Raw genomic sequence first — 10955 nt, 5'->3', positions numbered from 1 at the left:
AGTGGGATGGAGCCAGAGGAGAGGGCTGTCTCCACACCCACGCTGCTCTGTGTGGGTCAGGGCTGGGCTGCTGGGAGTGGGTGACTCAGGGCCGAGTCACGCACAGCCCAGACACCAGGAACCACCATCCAGCGAGGCCCAGCAGCCCAGTGTGCAACCAGCCCTGGGGCACTGCCAGGACTGCAGGTATGTGGAGCTGGCAGCTCTGAGAGGAGCAGCTCAGATGAACTTTACTGGGCTCCTCTGGGCTCCAGGCGCTGCCTCACGAGTGGACAGAAGCAGCAAAGTGTCCTGAAGCTGCTCTCCAGGACTGGAGATATCTCTGCTTCACCCTGGGCAAGGGAGGAGCTGTGTAGCTCCATTGTAACTCAGTGCAGGGTGAATGTCTCTGTGTGGACCCAGCAAGATGCCTCTGCCATGGGGCTGTCAGTGCCACCAGCTCTCAGGCTGCCTTGGTGGCTGGGGAGCAGAGGAGTGTCTGGCTGCTGCTGCTCAGGGCTTGCCAGGCAGAGCAGGGCTCATCCCAGCTCCAGGGTGGGCAGGGAGGAATGGCCTTGTGCTGAAATAAGTCTGCACAGTCTCAATCTGCCTGTCCAGACTTTGGCTGCCTGAGGCAGGGCTGCTACCAAATGTTGGCACCCAGCAATGTGCAGAAAGTGGCCTGGTGTCTATTAAGTGGTAGCAGTGGAGCAAATCTGTTGTCTTGGGGTCTGTCCTTACACAAAGCAGCTCTGCTGGATGTGGGCTTGCTGATAAGTTTCTTCAGGGCTGTTGTCACTTGGAGAGAGTGGAGCTGTTGAACCCTTTGAATCACCCCCTGAGCAGGAGGGCAGGGATGAACACCTCCAGCCTGGGGTAGAGAGGGGCTCTTCCACTGCAGCTGCATACAAAATAGGTAGCACCCACTGAGAGCTCAGCAGGTCGTGGATTGCACTGAGGGCACAAAAAGTTGGGGGTGAGTGTGAGTGCAGGGTGCAGAGGGGCGAGGAGGAGCAGCTCCTGGGTCGTGCTCCCCCCCCATGCAGCACTGCTGGTGTTTGATACAGAGGGCAGCTGTGTGCTCTGGCCAGCTCGTGCTCCTCAGTGCACAGGTAATGCTTCAACTTGCTGCTTCCTCCTGTCATCACCAAGGGCTGATCTGCTCTGCTGAAAACTACCCCTGTCCCTGGTAAGATGCAGCTGTTTCAGGGCAGAGAGATGCTCTGAGCAGCAGCACCAAGCCCCTGAAGTCAGGGCATGTAAAAGGCTCTATTTCAGGTCAAATTCAGATGTGAGAAGGTTCCTGGATGCAAGTTTGGGTGTCTGAACACCAACCCAGCATTGCAGCATCTCACCTGCTGAGCCAACAGCCTGGGGCTCTGCCCAGCCCACATTTCTGGGAGGAACAGAGGGCTTTTGAGTCTTCTCTGGGGACATCCAAACCCAGCTGGATGAGCTCCTGTGTGACCTCCTCTGGGTGGCCCTGCTCTGGCAGGGGGGTTGCACTGGATGAGCTTTCCAGGTCCCTCCCAACCCTTAAGGTTCTGTGAGTCTGTGACAATAAGTGTCCCTGTGGGAAGTTGCCCAGCTCTGGGGACTTGCCCTTCCTCCTGCAAAGCCCCATGTGACTGGTGAGTAAGTGCAGAGTTTCCTGTGCAAAGCACAAACTCCATCGCTGCTGCCCTGCAGAAAACTAGTGGCTCTTCCCTCTAGCATCCAGGCTGGCTTCCCTGCAGCATCTGCACATCTCCTCGAAGCATCCAGCATGCAGGGACATGGGGACACTGGGGACACCGACCAGGGCTGGGCTATTTCCCTGCCAGGGGATGGCTGCAGCAGCTAATGCAATATTTAAGATGGCTGTAGCAATGGCAGCGGGCTCAGAGGTGGGCTGGCAGCTCTCTGGCCTTAGGGGTTAGGCTGTTTGGTGTGAGTTCCTGCACACAGAGTTCTCCAGCTCTCAGCTGTGAGGGCAGCTTGGCTGGGTCACAGCTCCCCTTGCTGGGAAAATGGGCTTTTTGCAGAGCAGCAGGTCAGCGTGACCAGTGTGCTGAGTGAAAGCTCCCTGCTGCCAGGCAGCCAGAGGAGCAGGGAGGGCTGCTGGGTCTCTGAGTGTTCTGCCTGCTCAGACCCTCAGCTGAGCTCCAGGATGTCTCCATCCTCCTCTCATCCAATCCAGCAGAGAGGGGAAGCTCTGCTCCCCTTGCCCTGGCTCACAAGTGAGCAGCCAAGGGCTGTCTGCAAACACGAAATGCAGGCAAGGTCAGCTTTGCTCATCATTTTATTTCTCCTGTGCCAGGGTGGGAGGCTGTGGAGCTGCTAGTGCTTGGTTGACTCCGTGCCCCTCACAGCAGGACACATCCTGAGCTCAGGTTTCTGCTGCTGAGGGTTTGTTACAGGCATCACAGGCCCTGCAAGTGAAAGGTACAGTGGGGGTTTGCAGCAACTCATCTGGACTTTGAGGAGAGTTATTGAGTATTGGAATTGGCTGCCCAGGGAGCTGGGGGAGTGCCCAGCCCTGGAGGGATCCCAAAGCCCTGGAGCTGAGGTGCTGAGGGTTGTGGGTTAGTGCTGGGCAGGGTGAGGGGAGGGCTGGGACTGCAGCAGCTTCAGGGGCTTTTCCACCCAAAATGCTCCTATGACTCTGGGGAGCACAGCACAGAGCTGCCCACTGGCTTGGTCAGGGTGTCACTTACTCTGCTTCCTCTTTAGAGATTTGCTTCCCTGAATATAAGACTTCTGCAACCAGAGACACCATGGGGTCACAGTTGAGGCTGGCAGCTGCAGTCACCACACCATCCCTGGAAGGGAAAGCAGAAGGCTGTGGAGCTCTCCAGTGTCCAGGGACACAGCAGCAGTGCCATGGCAGCCTGGCTGGAGACCAGCTGGTACTTGAGAGGGCTCAGGGCAGGGTGGTTGGTACTGCAGGGAGCTCAGGGACTGGTGGCACATCGCCTGGTGCTGCTGGGAGCTGGGCACCGAACCAGGGAGCAGTGGGGCAGAGGGAGAGGAGATGTGTCCCAGGCTCCCTGCCCAGCTGGTGTCTTCACTGAAGCTCATCATCCTCCTCCCTGCCCTGCTTTGGCTTTGCTCTGAAACCATCTCGCTGCTGGTTCAACAGGCAGCAGCTGCCCATGGTGTGCAGCCATGGGAGGTGATGTGGAGCCTCTGTGGATGCTCTGGAGGCCATGAGAGGACTGTGCCCTCTTCCCAGGCTGCTGCTGTGTCCAGGCACAGACTGATCACAGATTGACTCACCTGATGTAAAAGATCAGGAACTTCTGTTGCTCCAGGCTGCCCTTCACAACAGTGTCTGTGTATCCATCCCCACAGCCTGCAAGAGATGCATCCAAGCCTGTGTATCCATGGCAGCCTGCTCAGGGAGCCCTGGTACAGCCACTGCCACCCATCCCACCTCAGTGCCATGGCAAGCAGGGGCAGAGGGGGCAGCAACAGGCTGAGACTGAGACCAGACATGAAGGGCCTGGACAAGCAGAACTGACCCAGAGGTACAAGACTGTGCCATGACCCCAAGCCTCTCTTGGCTTGGAGAGGGAAGTTCTTCCTCCTTCATGACCTCTAAACCACTGAGATCAGCAAAGAACAAGAGCTTTGGGTCACCTTCAGGTAAACTCTGCAGGTGCTGTGTGTTTGCAAGCCCCAGCCCCAGCTGCTGGATGAGCAGAGGGAGTAGGAAGCAGTTGGACTCTTCCCATGTCTCTCCCCTCCTACCTGCATAGCGGATGCTCTTCCCAAACATCGTGGTCCAGAAGAAGGGAACAGTGTGCAACTCCTTCTTTTTCTGCAGCATGTTCAAGGCAGCAATGTGACCTGTGAGGAGCCAGCAGAGGAAACACTTTCCTTGTAGGTTCTCCACAGAAGTGCCCCTGCCTGTTGTTACCCTGCTGTCTCACCGTGGGCCTCGGCCACTTGCTGGTGACGGATGCTGGACCTCTTCCCATTGAGCAGGGCAACAGGGAAAGAGACCACATCCCCAGCAGCAAAGACATTGGGGATGTTGGTCTGCATATGCTAATAAGGCCAAAAAACCCCAGTTAGTGCAATGTTGAGAGGGAAGGGATGGGGTGTGGGATAAGGAAGAAGTGTCTGGCACTTACCAGATCCACCAGGATGGCACCGCTGTGGTCCCTGGCAATGGAGGTGTCCTTGAGAAATGCTGAGTTGGGGAACACCCCTGCAGGGAGAGGAGTGAGCACAGATGCAGCAAAGCTCTGCAAAGGCAGGGAGGAAACTTGGCCTCAGCCCTAGAGTGTGTGGTGTGTGCTCAGCCTGCTTGGAGCAGCTCACAGCAGTGGCCAGCACTTGGGCTGGTGCTGGGCTCATCCAGGGGCAATAAAAGCAGAGCTCAGGATGAGGCCCTGCTCTGATAACACAGCAGTGACCTATGGTGCTCAGTAAGCATGCCAAAATCGTATCCAGAGCATAAGCAGCTCCTTTCCTCCTGCCAAGAGTTTGCTCATGAGCTGCTGACTTTCACCAGGTGTTTGGGGCCAAGAGGAAGGGCTGGATGGTAACAGAGTGGGAAACAGACTGCAGGGAACGGTGTCCTGGGAGTGAGCTGTGATGCTCTGGCCTTGCTGCCTGTTCTCCCCAGTCCCAAAGCTGCCTCCCTCTCCCAACTGGTGTCTCTCACCTGTTCCCATCACTACCACATCTGCAGGTAGTTTCTCTCCACTGGCAAGAACAGCCTCTGAGACCTGGGGAGGAAACAAGGACTGTTAACAAAGAGTTAAAAACTCTGTCCTAATTTCTGCAGCCTCCCTGCTGCCTCATTCTTTGCTGTCTTTTCTCTTCCCCAGGTTGAGATCACCTTGTCCAGCTAATGTATGTTGTCAGGAATGTAAGGGAAAATCACACCATCATGCCTGGGATATAAACACATCCTGGAGCCCTTTGAGCCCAGAGCTGTGCTCAAACAAAGAGCTGAGAGAGTCTAGATGTGGGAGAAGAAAGCCTAGAGGTGGGAGAAGAAAGCCTAGATGTGGGCACTGGGTTATCCCTCAGTTTAGGGGGTTTCTCCCCTAAAATTATCAGTTCAGGGAATCACAGTGGCACAACTGACCTTTCCATCCTTTCCCTTCAGCTCACGGAGTTCTGTCTTCATGTAAAACTTCACCCCTTTATTTTGCAGCATCTGAAAAGGAAGAGGAAGCTGGTTTGAGTATTCCCTAGGAAATTCCAGGCTGCACTGCTGTAAAAACAGCCACAGGCAGCCAAAACCCAGGCAGGCAGCTTAGCTGCTGCAGGGAGGCTTCACTCCTGCCTCTGGCTGCTCCAGGGAGCCTGGAAGTCTGGCTTCTCCCTGCTGTCCTGGTCAGGGCTGGTGCATGAGGTGGGTGGAGGATGAAGGTGAGCTGGGGAGTGTGACATGTGTGAGGGAGGCTGGGAGCAGCCATGTGTGCAGAGCTCCTGCATGGAGCTGTAGGAGGGAAAGGTGCAGCCTGGCCTGAGGTGCATCACAGGGCTGCTTGGGCAGCAAGTGTTCTCCACCCTAGAAATGAGCCCCAGCTTTTCCAGACCTTCATGGCGACTCCTCCAACCTCAGGACCCAAAGATTCCTGGAAAGGGAACTCCTTCCTTTCCACCACTGAGATGGCAGCAGCCTTATCTGAGAGGAAGGCAGCTATCTCCATTCCTGCAAGGGAAAGGCATGCCCAAGGTAAACCTGCTGCAAGCATCAACCTGCACCCTCCTCCTTGGAAACCTTTTCCCTTTCCAAGTGAGGAGAACAAATCTGATGCATTGCCAGTGCTTAACTGCTCTTCTACACGTTTCTGGGCTGAGATATTCAGCTCCCACCCCATCCTTTGTCCTCATGCACTATAGACCTGGTATTGGGACATGCCAAGAGCAGCTCCTGGTCCTTTTCTGTGCTTCACCCCCTGACTGACCCAGTGCTTCTGAGGAATTCACCTCCTCTGAAGGCCTGTGACCTTTTCAGAAGGCACATTTCCCCCTGTCAGCTTCCACAAACTCTTTATAGCTCTCAAGGCTTCTGGCTATCAGAGGAAGGAATGATTTCATGCTGTGTAACACGTCCCCCACCAGCTACAGGGCTTTGGGGAGGAACCCAGCCAGGTAGTGAATGAACATCCCTTTCCTGAGGGCCTCTAATTAAGCTGCACACACACCAGAAGTGGTTTTTAAGGCTGTTGCTGATGACTTGATACCCAACTCCAGCCTGGTACCTATGAATGAAGCTCCTATGATCACCACATTCTTCCCAGTTGCCAGCTCTAAGATCTTGCTGGAGTCTTCTGGGGTTTGGAGAAGACACACGTGCTGCAGATCTGCACCTGGGACTCTGAGGAAGCTGGAGCTGAAAGAGAGAGAATCCAGATATGTCCCATGACCAGAACTGAAACAGAAAGACTGAGGAGGAGCACAAACCCATGCAGTTTCTTGCCTGTGTCATCCCTTCCTCTCCTTTCATCTCATCTCCTGCCACCTCTCTCTCACATGCCTCTAGAAGACTTCCATGCCCCAGGGGACTTCCATCCCCCCTTGTCCATTTGTGCATGGCAAATGCTTTGTGCACTCACTGGCTGCCTGTTGCAATGAGCAGCTGATTGTACTTCTGAGAGGATCCATCCATGAAGTGGACTTTTTGCTTCTGGAAATCCACTGACACTGCCTGCAGGAGGAAAGAGGCAAAGATCAGACAAGTACCTCTGGTCCACCAGGGTCTTGCCACATCAGTCTGTTCTGCATCCTTATTTCTGGACACTCAGGTGAGCTGAGGAGTGCTGGGGTCCCCTCTCTCACTTCCTACAGGCTTAGGCTTTAGGAGCACCAAACTCTAGGTTGCTCTAAGGTATGTGCAGAAGGCTGGTTTCAAGGGTCATCCTCTTTGCTTGTGGTGGACACACCACTCCATGGGCAGCATAGACCAATGTTACACCCAAAGGACCCACAACACCTCTAGAAATGGCCTTGGAATGCTGCCCCAGAAGATAATCCCTGCATTTAGGCAGAACCCTAATTCCCATAGCACTGTGTCTGCAGGGATGGGCATGTCCCACCCCACAGCAGCAACAGGGTCACCCACTGAGGCCTCAGCTCAGCTCTTGTACCTCTTTCTCTGTCCAGAGCTCTATGCCACGAGCTTTGAGGAATTCAGGTTTCCTCAGGTAGATGTCCTCAGCTTTCAAGTTCATTACCTGGAAAGAAACCAGGATGTGAAATGCAGCACTTCTTACAGGCACTAAGTGTTTGCACTAAGTCTGCACAAGGAACTCACAGCTTCCCACATTGCCCCATCCCCAGCATCTGCTTTCCCCTCCTCCCCCTCAGGAAAAACCCATCAACTCAAACACTAGTGGGAAGAACTCAGTGAAAGGGGATAAAGCCACTAGCTTCTGGTGGACTCTGAGCAAAGACTTTGTGAGAGTGTCTCCTTTTCCCTGTGGGTGCCTTCACACTCCCTCTGCTTTGCTCAGTTGCTCAGGCTGGTCCTGAGCATGGACCACGTCCCTCATTCACACGTGATGCCCAGGCACAGTCCTGCCCTTGTCACACACAAACCTTGCTCAGTTTGGACTTATCATATGGAACATGTTTCTCTTTGGTTGCCATGATGATCCTGCCAGTGAAACCCTCTTGGCGAAGTGTCTCTGCACACACCAGGGCAGCCACACCTACAGGAGATGCTCGTCTCAGCCCTCTTACACATCACTGCAGAGGAGGAGGTAGAGTGCAAACCCTCCCTGAAGATGACAGTGGCAGCTCCCAGCATATGTGGGGAGGGCACAGGACAGGCCATTTCACTCACCTCCCCCCAGCAGCAGCATGGTGTGCTGGTTCAGGAGGCATTGCTTGCTTGTGTCCTTCACCCTCAGGCTGCTCTCAAGGTCCTAGGAGAAAAGAAAAGCTGAAGTCACCCAGCCCAGGGTGCTGCTTGTGCTTAGTGACAGCAGGGAAGGTCAATACCTTCTTTTTTGCTGTAACAAACACCTTTCCACCTTCCACTGTTACCTGAAGGAGTGAAAGGAGAGTGTATTTAAGTGCTGCATTCATGAGGTTGTGGTAGGAGCTCTCCTGGGAGGTTCTGCCTCTGATACACCAGAGTGACTTGTAGGGAGGGACCTTGGATGTCAAATGATGCTGAGGAGCTCAGGAGCTTTTCTCCTCACCCTACAAGCACTCAGGAAGAGGTGTAAATCCTTTTTGTTTGTCCCCCAAAGAGCTGAGCTGGCTTTGAGGGACACCAGGGTGTGTGGCATCACCTTTGATTGAAAGCAGCTCGAGGACAGAGTTACATGATCCCAAGAAACCATCCCCTGTGTGACCTGGACCACGGAGCTGTGGGGGCTGGGGCAGGGGGGATGTTCAAGTTGGTGTCAGGAACACAGAGCTTGTGAGAGTGAATGAATGCAAATGGTATGAAGGACATGGCCCAAGCTGGGAGGAGGAAGAGGCCCCAAGTCACCTTAAAGCAGGGGAGACAGTCCAGAGAGGGGTATTCCTCGATGTCCCCGCTTTGGATGTTGAAGCAGGCGCCGTGCCAGGGGCAGCGCAGCCTCTCCCCTTTCAAGACTCCTGCAACAGAGAAACCTCCCACCACTGAGCAGCAAGAGCTGACCTCCCTGACAGGGCTTTTCCCCCTTTGCCCAGAGCCAGGGTTACCTTTGCTGAGTGGGGCACCATAGTGAGGGCATTTGCTGCCCAGGGCCCTGAACTCCATCCTGTTCCTCACCAGCAGCACTGGGAATCCAGCCACCACCACCTCCAAGAGCCTGCAGGAAAGGTGGGCACCCCGGGGAGATGAGGCTCAGCCCCAGGGCAGCCAATGTGGTGAGCACCAAGCCCACCCCTATGACCTGCAGCAGGTCAGCTCTCCATGGGGTACTCACTCTCCATCCCCAACATCAGCCTCATTGCAGACCTCAGCAGTGACAGTGTCATCACAGTCCATGGCTGTGGCTGTGGGCAAACAGAGGGAGGGTTGGCCACCATAGATGCTGTCACCTATAGTCACTGTCACCCTGTGCACCCTTCTGCTGTTGCTGCACAATCCCACCTCAACGTGCAGAGTCAGCACCATTCCAGATGGCAGCAGGTTGATGTTGTGTGCTGAAGGGCTCCCAAACTCCCAGTACAGCAGGAAAAAAACCCCTCAGCTGGCAGAAAACACTCATTTCTCCCTTTTTCTAACCTTGAGTCCCAAACCTAAAGCCCATTCCTCTGATTTAAGCCACATTTGTGTCCCATTGAGCTCAAACACAGCAGCCCGGGCTGAGTGAGCAAACGTCATTAATGAGTGTTGTCAATAAACATAGTTATTCATGGCCAGATGCTGCTGCCATATCCTCTGGCTCCTCCAGACCAGGGTCTGAAGAGGTGTCCAAAAGCTTTGCAGTGCTTGTGGAGCGATGTTATTCACGCTAATTGTCACGCTAATTGCCGTGAAAGCTCCAATCCCTGCTCAAAACGCCTCCCGGGCTAGAAAACAGCCAAACCCTTTGGTCCTGCGCTTCTCCCTGCCTCAGCAATCAGCAGGGAAGAACCTCCCTCTCTGTTCTGGGGGGAAAAAAACAAGAGATGAGGCAGAGGAGGGTTATTTGAGGCAAGTTTCAGCGCAAGGCGGTGACATCCCCCCGCCCCCGGCTCCCGCAGGAGAAGCATCGGTGGGTACTTACCCGGGGGGGAATCTCAGCCTCCCGGTCCCTGAGTCCCGAAGCCGCAGGTTGGTGCCGTCCCGGAGCTTTTCCTCCCCCGCAGAGCCAGTCTCGCGTGGTACCGCGAGCGCCGTCCCGCCGCCAGCCCACAGCCCGCTGATGCTGCCCCGCCGTTGCGCCACGTCCCGGGCCCGGCAGGAGACGCATCTCCTGGGAAGCCGGAGTGACAGTGAGCCTTTATCTGATCCCTGCAACCGGTCTGCGCCCAGTGAAGAGTGTTTTGCTCAGGGATGGGGTTGCATAATGGAGAGCACAAGTGATGGGGCAGGTGTGGTTTAAAGACTGAGCTGTGAGCAGTGTAAATGGAAACTGGAGTGATGCAGTGATACCCCACTGGAGCCTCCCATCACCCCTGGAGTGATGCAGTGATACCCCACTGGAGCCTCCCATCACCCCTGGAGTGATGCAGTGATACCCCACTGGAGCCTCCCATCACCCCTGGAGTGATGCAGTGATACCCCACTGGAGCCTCCCATCACCCCTGGAGTGATGCAGTGATACCCCACTGGAGCCTCCCATCACCTCTGGAGTGATGCAGTGACACCCCACTGGAGCTTCCCATCACCCCTGGAGTGATGCAGTGACACCCCACTGGAGCCTCCCATCACCCCTGGAGTGATGCAGTGATACCCCACTGGAGCCTCCCATCACCCCTGGAGTGATGCAGTGATACCCCACTGGAGGTATATCCCACCCCTCTTCCTGACACAATCACTCCAGCCAAGTGCAACATGTTTCTGCATCACTTTGAAGTGATGTTCCTACTTTCTATCTATTTCAATAACACCTGAAACCATTTCATTTGATCTTGCTGTTATCTCTGTCCATCACTTTTAAGGACTATGAAGTGTTTAACACCTCTGCACTTGCCTTATGTCCCAGCTCTGCTTCTGGTTCCCTCCCTTATTGTCCAGGCACATGGTCCCATGGTTGGTTGGTCCCTGGAGGGTGTCACAGAGCAGGGTGCTCTTTGCTGGACTGTTTTTGCAACAGAGTGGGAGTTGCAAAAAGCCCCAGGAGTAACACCCACACTGTTTGTGTCTGCTCCAGTTGGGATCTCTATCTCACACTCACTGTTTCACAACCCTCAGACTTAAGGGGTGGGGGGAAGTTACTAGCACTGTGTTTCCAGAATCACCCTTGCAGAACTGGAGATTTTCAGGGGCTTCTCTGCTACACAGATTCCCATATCCAGTGGTGAGGGGATAAAAATCCTTCTGTGAGCATGGCCTGGAAGGGAGGGCAGGCATAGGGATGCTCAGTAAGTGCCAGGTGGCT

The 10955-nt window shown here is 54.9% G+C and overlaps 1 protein-coding gene across 3 annotated transcripts; it reads right to left on the bottom strand.

Moving 5' to 3' along the window:
• Positions 1–2242: 2242 nt before the first annotated feature.
• Positions 2243–9726, bottom strand: LOC104553894 (apoptosis-inducing factor 3-like). 3 transcript variants are annotated; one of them, XM_062012446.1, is made up of 19 exons: positions 9639–9726; positions 8853–8922; positions 8626–8735; positions 8429–8538; positions 7930–7974; positions 7772–7853; positions 7525–7637; positions 7074–7160; positions 6543–6634; positions 6189–6319; positions 5520–5635; positions 5063–5134; positions 4634–4697; positions 4098–4174; positions 3894–4011; positions 3712–3810; positions 3238–3313; positions 2676–2780; positions 2243–2390 (listed from the first exon to the last, which is right to left on the bottom strand). In XM_062012446.1, the coding sequence occupies exons 2-19, from the start codon at positions 8912–8914 to the stop codon at positions 2348–2350; spliced, it is 1602 nt and encodes a 533-aa protein (XP_061868430.1). In that variant the 5' UTR covers positions 8915–8922; positions 9639–9726; the 3' UTR covers positions 2243–2347. The 3 variants fall into 3 exon arrangements, with proteins under 3 accessions (XP_061868430.1, XP_061868431.1, XP_061868432.1); XM_062012447.1 differs by lacking the exon at positions 9639–9726 and adding an exon at positions 9020–9109; XM_062012448.1 differs by lacking the exon at positions 7930–7974.
• Positions 9727–10955: the final 1229 nt, after the last annotated feature.

The sequence above is a fragment of the Colius striatus genome, chromosome 20, assembly GCF_028858725.1.
Source record: "Colius striatus isolate bColStr4 chromosome 20, bColStr4.1.hap1, whole genome shotgun sequence".
NCBI classification, from domain to species: Eukaryota; Metazoa; Chordata; class Aves; order Coliiformes; family Coliidae; genus Colius; species Colius striatus.
The sequence above is the reverse complement of the archived record's forward strand: the minus strand, read 5'-3'. Positions and strand labels throughout refer to the sequence as shown.